Source organism: Musca domestica, unplaced genomic scaffold, assembly GCF_030504385.1.
Source record: "Musca domestica strain aabys unplaced genomic scaffold, Musca_domestica.polishedcontigs.V.1.1 1, whole genome shotgun sequence".
Classification (NCBI taxonomy): Eukaryota; Metazoa; Arthropoda; class Insecta; order Diptera; family Muscidae; genus Musca; species Musca domestica.
In genome coordinates, this window is record NW_026712114.1 from 24,452,128 (window position 1) to 24,469,334 (window position 17,207).

At 33.7% G+C, this 17,207-nt stretch overlaps 2 protein-coding genes across 3 annotated transcripts in view; both read left to right on the top strand.

Moving 5' to 3' along the window:
- Positions 1–1,503: 1,503 nt before the first annotated feature.
- The window catches only part of LOC101900138 (cubilin), a 225,946-nt gene continuing 210,242 nt past the window's right edge, over positions 1,504–17,207 (top strand). The window contains exons 1-4 of one of the 2 annotated variants that reach the window (XM_020035575.2): positions 1,504–1,699; positions 1,789–1,963; positions 15,029–15,522; positions 15,600–15,771. In XM_020035575.2, coding sequence (XP_019891134.2) covers positions 1,600–1,699; positions 1,789–1,963; positions 15,029–15,522; positions 15,600–15,771 — 941 coding nt within the window. In that variant the 5' untranslated portion in view covers positions 1,504–1,599. The remainder of the gene's footprint in view (positions 1,700–1,788; positions 1,964–15,028; positions 15,523–15,599; positions 15,772–17,207) is intronic. The other variant, XM_059120932.1, reaches the window with a different exon arrangement.
- LOC101897962 (myosin regulatory light chain 12A) lies at positions 9,590–14,864 on the top strand. Its single transcript, XM_005180047.4, has 5 exons — positions 9,590–9,927; positions 9,998–10,210; positions 10,274–10,393; positions 14,420–14,556; positions 14,637–14,864. The coding sequence occupies exons 1-5, from the start codon at positions 9,886–9,888 to the stop codon at positions 14,824–14,826; spliced, it is 702 nt and encodes a 233-aa protein (XP_005180104.1). The 5' UTR covers positions 9,590–9,885; the 3' UTR covers positions 14,827–14,864.

Below are 17,207 nucleotides of genomic sequence, written 5' to 3' on the forward strand. Positions count from 1 at the left end.
ATTATTCCTTCCGAAAAAGGAAAATACTTGAATAGTATATAAAACCATAAAAGTTATGAGGATTTCGCCATATTATGGTGGAGGGTGTAAAAATATATGAATAAAAATTTAACAAGTAAAATATAAGCTAATTTCCTGCGGGCCGAACTATGAATACTCCCCACCATTTGTAAGGAACTAAAAAATTCCCCAAAAAATCCATCGAAACATATAGCTTGGATGAAAACCGTTGTATGGAAGCTATACGAAGACGTGGACCTGCATAGACAATTTTCTGTCATAGGCTGTAGCACCGATTCCGAACCTCAAAAATGAAATTTGAAGCAATTCCGGTGAATAGTATCGCTAATAACATCAATATTAGAGGGAGGCACCGTTATATGTGGGCTATACAAAGACGTAGTTCTGCACAGATAATTTTCATAGGATGTATTACTCGTTAGGAACTTCAAATACGAAATTTAAAACAGTTGCCGTAAATAATGTTGCTAAAATCATCAAAATACTGAACCGCTATATGCGGGTTATACGAAGACGTGGTCCTGCATATGTAATTATATGTCAGTTTCGGTTAATAATGTGGCTAAAATCATCAAAGTACCGAATATGTGGAGGTGGAGGTACCATTGTATGGGGGCTATACGATACCGTGGACCTATAGACCATTCTCTTCCAGAGGGTAAATCACATAGAATGAACCGTCATATGGGGTATATACGATATTGTGGACCTATATAGACAATTTTCTTCCACAGGATAAAATACTCAGTAGGAACTCCTCCTTTATGGTGGAGGGTATAAAAAAAGCAAATAAAATTTATAATTTCGTAAATTTATAATTTTGCTTAATTTCTTAATAGGCTTAGTACTAATATTAGCACACGATTTGGAAGCCTTGAAAATGCAAGACTCGAAAAGAAAATGCTAAAAAAATAGTACTGGTTGAGAAAATTGTCTTTAAAATATATTTTTAGGGAAAATGGCTCTAAATCAAATCATCTCAATTTTTTTTTAAAAATACCGATTGGCACGGGAAACAAATCTTGGACGTGTATGGTGTTACAACCTATTATTTAAGCCCATCAACAGACACTGGATAGACCGCAATCATGTATGTTTGTTGCTCCATAAACACTAAAGTGATGTGGCCACATAATGCTATTTCCGTTTCCTATCCAGCTAGAAAAAAGTGACACACCAACAAACCGACACACACACTTACTCACTAACCATGCATGTGTGTGTCGTTTGTGTTCGATTGGAGGATTTATGAACGTAAACTCAAGTGGAGCTTAGATAAAAAGTGAAACAAGGAGATTGACCGATTAGGGTTTATTTCAACTTTATTGTTGTTGTTGTTGTTGTATTGGAGAAATCCTCCAGTCAGGAACATATTAACTGTAAAAATTTTGCCGGTGCACAGACACGGTTTAGTTATCATTAGAACGTGACGTATTTTAGACGTGAAACAGCGAGTTTATTGTTGTTGGCATCGTTTGAAGAGAAAGGAGAAAAAAATAACAAAAGAAGTGCCTCTTTGAAAAAGTGAAAGTGTAAAAAATTGTTTTTTAAAGAATAGAATAAATTTAAATAAAAATAATGAACATATTATTAATTGTAATGCACATGCTAATGGCCCTCAATTGGCTTGTCCATGGCAAAACGACGCCAACCTCAGCGAATAAAAATCTCTTCCTAGGTAACCCAACAATCGAAGGTCTTCCTGCATAAATCTTCCTTGTTGTTATTATCATTATTTATTGCCTCTTCCATCCATCCCATCCATAGAATGTTCTTGTTTACAAGCTCAAGATCACAACGGCACATCGAAGATGCCAACCGTTGTTGCTGTGAATGCTTCAATGGCTCGTCATGCCAAAAACGATTGCTACATCATCTTCGTCATTGGAACGAATGAGGAAATCATTTCATTGCGTTTTCAACATTTGCATCTAAGACCCAAGTAAGTTTTTTTCTCTTCTTCTCATTTTTGGCTATAATAGTTTATTTGGTTTTTGTTAAAGACCTAATTGATTTTATGACATTTTAAAGAGTTATGTTTCCTTGCTGCTGTTGTTTTGTATTCATAAATAACGTCACTTCATTCAATGCTCGAGCTACGACACCTGTTAGCGTTTAAATGCGTCATTTATTCAATAAGTTTGCGTTGATTTAGTGGCGCCACATATGTGGATAATAAATTTGTTGGATTTTGAAATGGAAAACAATTGTGAATGAGACTTTTATGAACATCCTTTTGGCGTTTTGGATACCAACTATTATTAGACTTCTAGAGATCTTCATTTTTTTTATAAGTTTGATTGGGCCAAAAATTATGTAACACCTCGAAATATTGGTTTCCCATATAGGGATCTTCCTATCTCGCCGACCTGAGTCGATCTAGCTATGTATGTCCGTCAGTCCTTCTGTCCGTCTGTCCATGTTAATTTGTAATCACTCTACAGGTCGCAATTATGGCCCGATCTTCACGAAATTTAGAATGGAGGTGGAGCTAGGGCCAGAATAGAACCCTATTGCTTTTGGAGATGATCGCATAATATTAAGGGGTTGAAATGGACCAAAAACTGAAAAATTTACTGATTTTGCAGTTGCTTTGCGGGACGCAATTATGGACCAATAGAAGCGGAAGTTAGCATGGGGCTAGGCTTCGGACTGGGCAGAAGCCTTCCAATTTTGGTGGTCATCGGTTAATATTTAGTGTGTGAAATGGACCATAAAATTTCTGTTAAATAAAAGTCAAATTTTATATTAAACCGCGAATATTTTTAAACCCGGCGAAATCACAAATTGGCGAAGAGGTCAATTCTGACCGTAACGTAGATGCCGATAGTAAATATATCGGATATATCTAGCGAAATATATACAATGTGTATATACAAAAGGAGGGGATGTTAGTTAGAATGCTCATATCTCAAGAATGGCTGGACAAATTCTGTCAATTCAGAATGCCCTCTTGGCATAAAACTAAAAAATCTAAAAAAATCGCATAAAAATATGCCAATAATGATCTTAATATAGATTTTGTATAATTTTGTGGCATATTTTTATTTTTTCATATATTTTATCGCATGCGTTTTTTTCAATTTGACTTATAATATTGAAGTGTACATTTTGTAATATTTTTTCATCTTACAACACAGGCTGGGGTTATTATATACAGATTGCTATTATCGTCCGATCCTCACGAAAATTTTCATAAGGGTAGGGTTAGACTCAGAAGGGCTAGGCCTATTGTTTTCAAAGATGTCCGCAATATTTATGGGTTAAAATGGACCAACATCTTAAAATGTTCCTGATTTTGCTGCCGTTATAAAGGTCACAGATAGAAACTAATGGATACGAAATCTCGCATGAAGTTTGAGTTAAGAACAGCGGGTAGAATGTAGATGTGTGGAAAATTTCCAACATTACTTACAGGCGATATCCGAAATACACAAAAGGCGAACTTCTGGCTTTTTTGCAGAACATTTTAATGATTTGGGGGAAAGCATTTTTACGTACTAGGATCCGTTTATGGAAGCCATAGGTTCAGAAGTATCAAATGGATCTAAAAAAGTATTTGATTTTCATCATATGAAAAGTAACTCATGTAAAAATATGTCAAAATTGCCGATATTCCAATACTCGAGGGGTATGCGTAACTTCTGTCATTAGGAACATCCAATCAAAATTTCAAACAAATGAATAAAAATTGTGGCGAAAAATCAAAATTTGGGGGCTATACGAAAAGTTGGAATAATTTGATCGGATATAGGTAAAAATCTTGAAAATTGGTACGAGAATCAAGTGGGGATGATGTAAATAGTTGATTTTGGAAATGTGTACCAATTGCAAGTACTAAATTTGGTATAATGCAATTTTTAATTCGTGTACATCAAATGTATGAAAAGTACTAAATAGTACAAAATTAGACATATAGTTCAGGTATAGAACTGGAATTGTAAGTTTTGGTATCCACAACTAATGCGATTAGGTGCAAAAGGTACTAAATAGTACTTATCTTGGTAGAGTGTGGAGAAAAGCTTAGCACCTAATTCAGCCTAGAAGCAAATACTAAAATTTGGTGAAAATCGGCCCTCACATTTTCAAAACTATGATATTTGGTACAAGATAGCTCCATACAGCCCAGAAATATTCATGTCTAATTTAACCGAGATCGTTTGAGATTTGGATATTGCTTCCATATATATATCCGGTTATTGTGCACAAAATATGTAATATAAGCCCAACTTGGATGGTTTGTTACGCATTTTGTGGCATTTTTTTAATTTTATAAATCATGGTTCACATTTATCTATTGCTCCGATACATATGTTGTAATATAATACTTCTCGAAGTCATATCATGCACACTATAACTATGTTATTTGGTACGATAGGCATCCGTCTAATTTGGTGGAAATCGATTCTGAGTTGGATATACTTCTCATACATTAGTTCACTCTGATTCGAAGTGAGAATTAAACTATTTGCCGACTTTGTCATCTTTGTTATTTCTATAAAACATATTAAATTTACGCAATGTGCTCGTTTTTGGTTATCAGGAAGAGACAAACTGAAATTGTCCATAGATAGAAAAACAATGGACGAACAGCCTGTTTTTGTTAAAGAAATGTAACTTACAATGGAATTGTTAGTATTCAAACATATTCGTTTTAAATCGGGTTTTTATAACAATTTTGAGAACTTTCGTTCATATATAAAATCCGTTAAAAATTCTCTCAAAAACTTAAAAATACCGAATGTAGCCGTTATATTAGGGTCTATACGACATGGACCTGCATCATCAAAACGTATACCAAAACGTGGACCTGCACAGACAAATTTTTGTCATAGGCCATTACGAACTTCAAATACCAAATTTGAAGCAATTCCGGTGAATAATGTCGTTAAAATCATCAAAATACCAAATACTGGGAGGTACCGTTATATGGGGGCTATACGAAGACGTGGATCTGGTCTACACTAAACGGTGCCTATTACGAATTGCAGATAAAAATTTTGAGATAATTCGGTTGAAAATGGAGCTAATATTAATAAAAATGAGGAATATTGGGAGGGACCGTTATATAGGGGCTATACGAAAGTGTGGATCTATACAGGGCATTTTCTGTCATAGGTTGTAGTACCCATTACGAACTTTAAAGAAATAACAATTCTGTTGAAAACGATCAGAGAGATCATCAAAATACCGAATATGTAAATGGGGTCCAAAACATGGACGTGTGTGTACAGTTCTCTGCAATGACGTTTCGTACATACTGGAAACACATACACCCAAAAAATCTTAAATCTGTAGGAATGGTTATATGCGACCTACACTAAAACGAGCACCTATAGCCAATTTTCAATACCAAATATTGTGCAAAAAATCGATATAGAATTTTATGCAGTAGTGGGATTCTCTAACTATTTTTTTGAGATAACGACAAAAATCGGTGAGTTGAAACCCAATGTAAAAAAGTTAAACAGAGTTAAAGTTGACAACATTGGTATCTATCGGTAGGTTTTACCGACTACTTTGATCTCGTCGCTAACTTACCTACAAGTTTGGTTAATTACTGAACTTTTAATTTTATTCAATTTAATTTTACCAACTTTTGTCGATAACTCAAAAGAAAGATTTAAAAATTCCACAACTGATCAAGAATATAGATTCTAAAATGTATACTTCGATGTTACAAACGGAATGACAAACTCTAAAAACATTATCGTTTAACCAGATTAAAATGTGTCTCTGAAGTACTACAATGCAATTCCTTTCAAAATCCATAAATTCACACGATTGACACAAAATAATGGTTCATAAAAATATTTTATCAACTATTTACTTGTAATTAAGTGGGCGCAAACATACATTTTAATCATTCAATACAAATTGTATGTTTTCACAACCAACAAACACACACAGGCACACATTTATTTGTATGTAATTATTTATAAAGACATTGACCAGAATATTCCAAATTTCTCGTTGTTCTTTATGGTTGGTTTCTATGTTCAAGATGAGTATCTAAATTTTGTTCCACTTCATCTGCATCCATCAATCTTGAGAATTAAAGCATTTCAATTTTGTAAATTTTCGCTATTCCTACTGCATGGCTCGAGTGCATATACACATACATAGTTTTTTTGATTTTGTTGTGGAAATGATTCGATAAATGCAGCTGTGGAAATATATCAATTGCTGTTACTTGTTTAAGAGGTAATGCGCTATACGGTGGAACATGAATGAATTGAGTTGGAATACCTTAAATAAACATATGCGGAAATTTGAATTCGCTACAAAATCAGAAAATTTTGAAACTATGATAACTAATGGTACGAGGGCCATAGAAACGGAATATTTTATTACAAATTAGCCTCGTAATCATATTTTCCTGGAAATACAATTGTATGCAAAAGAAGTTAATAGGTATCAGTCGGCTGAATACCCTCAGCAAATGTTCAACTATTTAAATATATCTTGATTTCTGGTATGATTATTTAAATTGTTGACCCTCTATGGAGTAGGTTCCTCAATAAGGTTTGGTTACTATATTGGTTACTTCCTTCACTTTATATGAAATATCTGATAGTTTTTAGAAAATATAGTGGACCGACGTGTTTAATTTTCAATTACAAGAGAAGTGAACATTTTGATCCAATTTTATGTGAAATTATAAATTCAATATTCATATTTCTGGTTGATAGAAAGAATCGCTGACTTGTTTCGCAAGTTATGACAGATAAAAGTATTGAAAATTGGGACCCTTTATGGGTAAGGTAGCAGAATGGGATTCACAGATATATATCATCTTCACAAAAGATTTTGTGCTAGCAGAAAAGTTTGTATGTTGGAGAGAGTTGGATGCTTATTTCTTTTAAGCGTTTTGTTTTTTTAAATCTTGAACCCTATGTGGAGGAGGTAGCCGAAGGGATCGTCTGATCTCTACCATCATCAAATAGATCTTGTGTTGATTGAAATATTGCGATGTACCAAGTCTGAATGGAATCGGATGTTAATCCCGCTTTTTATGAGCTTCATTGATGTTCAAAATTTTGACCCTTGACCAGAAGGAGAGGACCGATCTATCCCATCTCCATAACAAATCTTGTTTTAGTATAAATAATGGAATGTGTGAAATATAAGAGAACTGGCTACTTATTTCTGTTTTTATGATAGTTTAAGTTATTCAAAACTTTCACCCTTTGTGGGGAAGGTACCAGAAGGAATGGTCCGATCTCTACCATAACAGACCTTCTGCTTATAGAAATATTGAGATGTACCAAGTCTGAAAAGAATCGGATGTCAATTTCGCATTTTATGAACTTAATGGATATTCAAAATGTTGACCTTTTGTGTGGGAGGTACCAGAATGAGTGGGTCGATATATTCCATCTTAACACCAGATCTTGGGTTTATAAAAATATTGGAAAATATATATTTTGAAAACTTCGACCTTTTGTGGGGGAGGTACCAGAAGGAGCGGACCGATATATTCCATCCTAACACCAGACCATGGGTTGATAAAAATATTGGGATGTGTGAAATTTGAAGACAATCGGACTGTTATATCACATTTTATACGAGTTGTAATTATTCAAAATTTTGACCGTTTATGGGGGAGATACTTGATGGAGTGGACCGATATTGTCCATTTTCGCACCTGACCTAGCATTGATGCAAATATTAGGATATGCAAAGTTAGAGCACATTGGATTATCCTTTCTCTTTCTGTGCAGTTAAAATATTGATATTTTGTGGGGGAGGTACCAGAAGGAATGGACCGATATTGCCCATCTCCGAACTTGATCTAAGTTTGACAATAAAATTACAATGTACCAAGTTTGGATCAAATCGGATATTCCCTTCGAGAGTTATCATGCGTCAGCCAGACAGACGGACGATCATCGCTAGATCGACTCCAAATGTCCTGAAACGGATTTGGTCCAAAGGTACATAAGGTCTAAAACCGTTATCCTCTGTAGCCATATGGCTGAGCGTATAAAAAACTTATATTGGGAATTTATGTGAAGTAGGTCATGCTATGTACCAGAAATAGTGCGGATTTTATTACAAAAATATTCATTGAATAAAATAAATATTGAAAAATTGAATTTTATGCTGATCATGAATATATATACTTTATGGTGTTTACGACGAATTATTAGAGGTGCTACAGACGGAATGAAGATGTATATTGAAGCTATATAAAAATCTGAACCCATCACGATAAAAACTTTCAAAGGTATTTTCGAACAGTATTTTATACCCTGCATTAAATATCATTGTTGTGAAGTGCATATTACGCATGTGAGGAACTTTAACAACAAATCGGATAAAACACATATATGTGAGCTTTAGCTTTCTCTCAACCGATTTTCACCAAAATTTAAAGTACTTGCTTCTAGGCTGCATTCAGATGGAAGTGCCAAAATGCAATCAATATGGGCTGATAATAGCCATTTGGTGCACAATAAACCTAATATCGGATAAAGATATATGTGGGAGCTATATCCTAATCTCATTCGATATTGATAAAATTTGATAGAGGTATTTTAAGCTCCAGGAGTTGTCTGGTACCAAATATCATTTTTGTCGAATACATATTACGCATGTGAAGGACTTAAAACCCCAAATCGAATGAAACATATATATGGGAGCTATAGCTATGTTTGAACAGATTTTCTTCACATTTCATATACTTGCTTCTAGACTGAACTCGATCGGACATGCCGAAATTTAGGTCATTTGGACTGATATTGGCTATTTGGGGCACAATTAACCCGAAATCGGTTGAAGATATATGTGGAAGCGTTATCTAAATTTGAACCGATTCTCACCAACTTCAATAGGGTTCGTCCTTGGGCCAAAAAATATTGTTAGGAAATTTTCAATTCAATCGGATAATAAATGCAACCTGCATTTTGTTCTCAAAAACACATAAACAGACGGACTGACATTCATAAATCGACTTAGAAAGTTATTCTATGAAGATCCTCAAAAGTAACTATTGGTCTGCCTTCTCCATGTTACAAACAAATGCCCAAATACATAATACCGTTACCACTATGTGCTGTAGGGTATAAAAATCCAAATTTTCACATGTTATAATAGTGGACATCAAAAATAGTTTTTTTGACCTCAAGAAGAGGATTTTAATCAGGGACCAAATGGTAGACCTTATAGGCGCCCAAACCCGATGTAGAACCACCTTTTCCTTTACTTTATATTTCTCAAATAAAAATTTAATCAAATGCATTCCATCAGAAAGAAAGAAACATCTATCACTGATTACATCTTTAGCGTTCAATCTGCGAATAGAGAACGATGACATTCATCTTAGTTCTCTCAGGAGGATGATGTCTTACACATATATTTGTAATTATATGCTTTGCATACAAATTGTCAGAGTTGAATAAACCTTTCCGCACACACACACACAGTGACAAAAATCAATTGGCTTTATTTTTGTTTTCCTCAAATATTCCTCAACACGGTTAAAATATGTATGTCAGAATTTGTGTCAATCTTGATGTGTAAACAAAAAATCGCCAAAATCTGATCATAAATTTTGTTGCTTCAATGATCGATTTGCTGAATTAAAAGACAAATTGTGATGCACAAAATTTAGTTAAGTTTCGGAACTCGGTCGTAAGTGAACATACGTGAGCGTCCAAAAAGGATAATAAAGAAAATATAAATCGGTGCTGTTTTAGTTATATCCTGTGAACAAAAAATTACATATATTTAAAGAAAATAGTCCTTTTAAGGATAACCTTAAAAACAAAACAAAAATAATTGTTTCCCTTATCCTTAAAAACCGAAAATTTGAATTTGAAATTAATATTCGTGTCAACAGCAAGTGTTTGTTGTGCCAAAATGACCAGTGAACATGCAATTTCCTACGATGATTTGGAAAGGGTACGAATACTTATTTTGTCAATTAGCATTAGTAGGAAAAAGAAAATTAAAATTTAAATACTTCGTTTAGCGCCGCCAAAAAGTTGCTGCCGCACGTAAACCCTCCACTCCGCAGCCAATTGAAACGGAATCGGAAGCCATGCAAGCGATTAATGAAATATTTAATCCCACACTAAAAATACCAGTAAGCTCGGGTCCCTATCGGCCACCAGAGGAAATGTCTCCAGAGGATTTTGATGCAGAACGAGATTTAGACATACGAAAATTGGCCGAATTAAAAGAAGTAATTTAAGTGAATGTTTTGAAATTTCAAATGGATTAAAATTGTTTGAATACCATGTTGTAGGTATTTTTATTATTCGATACCGATTGCGATGGTTTGATATCAAAGGATGATCTACGTTTCACATTTGGAGCCTTGGGTTGTGAATCGACCGAGGAGTTATTGGAGGAAATGCTAAAAGAGGTAAGTTGAAATACGAAAATCAATGAGAAATAATTTAAAATATTATAAAAAAACGCAACTGGTAGGAGAGGCTAATATATATTTACATTTTAATGAAATAATTACATCAGAAATTACACAATTTGTATTAAACTGACATATTTAACATTTTTTTCAAAAATACGCTCTATCATAAGGAGCCCTTATTTGATAATTATTGCGATTGGTCACAATATGAGTATGAAATCCCTGATTACAGAAATCGGTTGGAAAATATGAAAAAGAAATTGATTTAAGTAAGATAAGTTGCGAATACTCCGATAGCAAACATCAGTCAGTTTCTTGAAGAACTATAGAAATTGTGCAAAATTTTTTATTATTAAAATTTGTTATCCTTTGTGCGGACCAACGGTTAATGCGAAAAAATTTACCATTTGGGGAAAGGTATGAAAACAGTTGGTTAATATTTCCAATGTTCACTCCTGACCTAAGTCTAATAAATATAAAGGGTTTCCCAACTAGAACTCACACATATTTACAATAAAATTGTGAAACGTTAATACATCGTAAAGAAGACAGAATAAAGTTGTGTGTGGAACAGATATCCTACAAGCTTTTCTAGCACACATGTGATATTTTAACAAAATTTTCAATGACCGTTTTGGATAATTGTTGCGATAAATGCCGCCGTCTTGTTGAAACCACATGCCTTCTAATTCTAGGCAAGAAAAAACTGTTTATCATTACGTTTTTACTTGATCTTATATTTCCGATCTCAATATTGTGTTCTAATTGGGCGCTCCAAAGTTCAACTATATACGGCATTAGACTCATTTTATCAGATATATTTACAGAACGAGTTAACCAATATATCCCACGTTTTTACTTGATCTTATATATTTAAATAAGTTTGAAGATAATAAATTTTTACAAGGCAAAAATATTTCAAGGTGATAAGATTGAAGAAAATCAGATATTTTTTGGACCTATTATTTAAACGAGGGGTGATTTTTTAGCTATTATGTTTTTGACAAACTTTGTTTAAAGAGTTCGCTAACATTTCGTGTCAAAAATCTTCATTTTGGTCTATAATTTAACCATTTAACCATTAAGGAGGAAATAATCTACATCAAATTTCGCCATAAGTCTCAGAATAAATAATATATCTAGGAATAAAGTTTTTTTAAATACATAATTATTTCATTCTTAATGTATTTATTAAAATGGAAAATAAATTTCTAGCTATAAATAGGTATATATCATTTAATACGGTCGAAACGTGTTTTATCGAAATAACGGTTTTAGACCCTAGGTCTCTTTGGATCAAATTAGTTTCAGGACATTTGGAATTTATCTAGGTCCGTCTGGCTGTTGCACATGATAACTCTCGTCAAACTACAAAAGCTCAACATTTTCATAGAAAGTAATTTTCCAAATAGAACATGACAGGATCATCCAATTTTTTCAAAATTTGCAAATACCAATATTTTGTATCAGTGCTGGATCAGGTTCAAATAGGACAATATCGGCACACTCAATTAAGTTTCTCGTCCAGAAAGAGTTGACTTTTTGAATAACTATAACCCTTATAAAATGTGAACTAAGGGTCCAATGGCCTATAAGTTTTTAAGATAAAATATATATTGTACTGACCAGCGGGTAAACATTTTGAATAATTATATCTCTCATGAATTTTGAAATAAGCAACCGATTCTGTTCAAATTTCACACATCCTCATATTTTGAATTATGAAAGATCTAGAGGTACCACTTCTTCTGGTATCCCCCCTCAAAGGATTTAACATTTTTAATAACCAAAATGCTCATAGAATGCGAAAGCATTTGATTTCTGATGTGAAACGATTTTTCAGAGAATTTTTTTTCAAAGTTGGTATATCTTAATATTTTTCTTAAACCAGAGATCTTATGTAAATGTGGAATTTATCAGCCCACTCGTTCTCATATCTCCCCTATAAAAGGTTAAAAATTTGATTAACAGTTAAAACTCTGATTAAATTCAAAATAACTATCCGATTGTCCTTAAATTTGGTACGTCTCAATATTTTAATTAACACAGGAATTGAAGTGAGATAGAATATATCAGCCCACCTCCCATACAAAGGAGTCAACAATTTTAATAACAAAACGCTTATAATATACGATTATTTCTAAATTTTGCTCATTCTAATATTTCTACTAACACAATTTTTTGTGTGAAAATTCCCCACAAAGCGTCCCAATTTTCATTATTTATATCTGTCATAACTTGCGGAACAAGTCAGCGATGATTTTCAAACTTGGTATATCTCCCTTAAAATATCCAATTATGTTTAATTTGTTTTTAAATCTGCCAGTACAAGTTAAAAAGCAGTAAGTTCGGCCGGCTAAACTTCGAATACCCTCCACCATTTGTAACAAATTTGGAAATTTTCAAAAAATAAAATCCTTAAAAAATTCTGTTAAAATTTAACCGAATATAGCCGTTATATTGGGGTTTATAAAACGTGGACTTACATAGGCATTCTTTGTCATAAGCCATTACCATATTTAAATTCGAAACTAGAAATAAACGGTGAAGCTAAAATCATCAAAATATGGTATGTAGGGAGATACCGTTATATCGGAGCTGTGCGAAGACCTGGACCAGCATAGACAATTTTCTGTCACAGGCTGTAGCATCCAATACGAAATTCAAATACGACAACTCAAACAATTTCGGTGGGTATTGTACCTAAAATCGTCAAAATATCGAATATAGGGAGGTACTGATGTAAGGCCCTATACGAAGACCTGGACCTGTATAGACAATTTTCTGTCACTGACTATAGTTCCCATTACGAACTCTAAATACGTAATTTGAAACAATTCTGGTGAATAATGACGCTAAAATCATCAAAATACCGAATATTGAGAGGCACCGTTTTATGGGGACAGACAGGCGGACATCGCTAAATCGACTTAAAATTTACCCTGATCAAGATTATATATACTTTGTTTAGTCTGACATGAGTATTTCGATGAGTTACAAACGGAATGACAAAGTTAATATACACTCCATAGTATGGTGGAGTGTATAAAAATCATGCAGAAAACATCTAGATAAAATATCCACCCTTTTTTATTTCATTTGGAAGCTGGAGCGTGTTCCACAGAAAGCCATACATACAGACTGATTGACGGTCATGGCTAAATCGACATAGAATTTTATGCTAATCCATTCCATGGTGGAGGGAATAATTATAAACTCGATTCAAAAAAATTTCCCAAAAAAAAAAGTCAGAGTAATGAGTGTTTCGTATGGGATGTAAGAGCTCTTTTCAAGATTTTCAAGTAAATAAAAAATGTTATTGATTTGGAAGTGAAAATATGTACTTTTCAAAGAATAATTAATATCTTGCCAAAGAAATATATCTAACATAAATTCTTCGAGACAATTCCGTAAAAAAAAAATCCAAACGGACCTCACATATAACACTAATTTAGAAAAATAATTTTATCATTTATTCGTACTACATTTATAAGCTTTTCCCAGAAGTTGCTCAAATTTTTATGTTCTCTCAGCCGGAGTTCTGATATATATATATAAAATATATTTAATTGTATATTTGAAAATCTACAAAATATAAACTCAAAATGAGTTCGGATCCTTACCAATGGTTTTAAATTCAATGAAATATTTCATTTTTGAGGTAAATGATCCGATGCTTGTTTCGTAATAATAAACATGTTAATAATACAAACAATATCAGCTCGCTTTCAGTGTCATATCCTTTCCATGAAATTTAAAATAACCAAATAGCAAAGAGGCTGCTTTATGTCCTTGACAGCCTCGCGAATTCCATTTTAAAGTCTTAACTGGTTAACCTAATTTTCGAAACTATAAGGCCCAGTGACCACACCTCAAAAAATAGGCACACGTTGAGGATTGGGGTTTTGAGTCCCAGATCCGACATTTTTTAAAATAATTCCTCATTTTGTAAAATACCTTACGTCATATTAGTTAAGTCTTAATATTCGCATTTTTAAATCCAAAACAATTTCCTTTCAGGCTAAAGACCCTCTAAATTTGGACTCCTTTGTAGAACTGATGAGTTTTCGAACAGTCGAGCTAGATCCCGAAGATGTGCTTCTGGAGGCATGGAGTAAATGGGATTTATATGGGACTGGAAAAATTGAAGAAAAAAGGTAATTTGAAGCACAAACTCACAAACAAAAAAAGGAACTTAGTTTTAAATCCAAATACTTAATGAAATATTGTTTTACAGAATGTTTGAAGAATTGACAAGTTATGGAGATCGTCTCTCCGATTCAGAAGCCAAAGCAGCTCTGAAACATGCTCCATTGGCCAAGCCCAAAAACTTAGAAGATCCTCCCATGATTGATTATCCGGCTTTCTGTCATTTGTTATGTGGTGTGAGGAAACGTAAAGATATGCCAGAAGGGGAAGAGAATTGAAAGAAAATATATATTTCTAAATTTGTTACGTATTATTTACCATTCAAATAAATCAATAAAAATTTACATACAAAAACAACTTATTTTTATTTTCAATATTCAAGGCAATTTGTAGTTGTTAGTTTTGCTTTTTATAGCTTCCGTTTCCGTTTGTTCTCAATTTTTTTTTTTATTTTTTGCCATCTCATCTTGATATTTGCAGCTGTTTGGATTACATTGAAATTTTTCCATATTTACGTGAAGCAGTTGTTGAGAACACCACACAGCCTGAGTATATATTCTGCAATTACAGCACCACAGCCAGCACGACTGCCTCCTTTCATGTAGCGAAATCCAACAACATTACCACAAATGTCACAACAACGTCACCACCACCACTAAGTAACGCTACTGCAACATCCAGTCCTCCCTCTGGCAGCATATCTAATATTGGCCACCTTCCCAATGTGACAACGCTTGGCAACATTTCTACCACGACCCTCATGAATTCGCATGATTTATCACCTCATCAATTTATTTATAGTTCAGGCAAAGTGTTTGCTGTGCGTTTACGTTTCAATAACAAACAACTGCCCCCATCGCCAACACCTCTGCCGGCGACATCTTCACCAGGCGATAAGGAGGCAAAGCCATTGCAAGAGAAAATCGATAATTGGAATTTGAATGTCACCGTTGAATATCGATTTTTAAAAAAGGGTAAGTTGACGAATGGGTGTTTGGCGGAGGGGGAATGTGAGGTGAGTTGTTATTGTGCTGGATTTTCTTTTTCGCAGAACGCTTTAAGAATGATGGACGCCTTATACCCGGCACCTATTGCGATTATTACTTCTTTGCCAATCCGGATGTTTCACCCAAAGCACTGGAAATATGGAAGAATTTTCATTCCCCACGATTTCCAGCCAAATATCCTGCCCACATCAAGTGTTCATATAAATTTATAGGAAGGTAAGTCGAAAGATAATTTTTCAATACGTAAAATAAGTTGTAGGAGAATTATGTTTTACTTGGAGGACAGAATAAATTGTCCTGCTTTTAGAATAAGCTTAGATTTGTTCGAATTGGTCACCTTTGGCACGAATTATGACCTTCAAACGGCCAATTATGGCCTTCAATGGCGGCCCACACCATCACCATAGCCGGCGCTTGAGTTCTTGTGGCCAACCGAAGGTGCACATTTTCAGCTAACCTCTTTGGCAAGTAAACACGATCATCTTGTTTGTTTACAAACTGCTGGATAACGAATGTTTTCTCATCGGAGACAACCACATTCGGCAGTTCACCACTTTCGGCCAAGCAAAGCAACTCTTTAGCTCTTTTGAGTCTATTTTCTTTCTCTTGCGGTGTAAGCTCTAGCACTTTTTGGAATGTCAATGGCTTTACCCCGAGCTCATTTTTCGATATTTGCCGAATGTAATATTGCGATATGTTCAGATCACGAGCCATTTTTCGGCCACAGCAACGCGGGTTTCGATCAAGTCGCTTCTTTACTTTTCGAACCATTTCTGCTGATGTTGGTGTTTTCTTCCGTCCACTTCCTCCAGATTCCGAACGAATTAAAGTAGGTGGATGAAATTTTACCCAAATGTGTGTTTCGTATTAAAAATGGGTATTTTGATGATTTTAACGACATTATTCATCGGAATTGTTTCAAATTTCGTATTTGAAGTTCCTAATGAGTACTAGAGTCTATGACAGAAAATTGTCTATACCAGGTCTAGGTCTTCGTACCTCCCTTGTTCCTTTTAATAAATAATGATTTTAGCGACACTATTTATCGGAATTGTTTCATATTATGTGTTTAAAGTTGCTAATATGTACCACACTCTCTGAAAGAAAATTGTCTATGCAGGTCCAGGTCTTCGTATGACATCCATATATCGGTACCTCGTTAAATTCGGTATCGTCTTGATTTTAGATGCATTATTTAGCAGATTTGTTTTAAATGTCGTATTTAAAGTTCCTTATGAATACTTCAGTCTGTGACAAAAAATTTTCTATACAGGGCCAGGTCTTCGTATAGCCCCCATATAAAGGTACCCCCTATATTCGGTCTTCAGATGATTTTAGCAGCATTATCTTCCGGAATTTTCTCAAATTAGGTATTTGAAGTTCCTAATGGGTACTACAGCCTATAACAGAAAATTATCTATGCATGTATAGGCCTTCGTATAAGCGTACCTCCCTATATTCGGTATTTTGATGATTTTAACAGAATTTTTTATTTATTTATTGTTACTATTATCATTATTATTATTATTATTATTATTATTATATTTATTTTATTATTATTATTATTATTATTATTATTATTATTATTATTATTATTATTATTATTATATTATTATTATTATTATTATTCTATTATTATTATTATTATTATT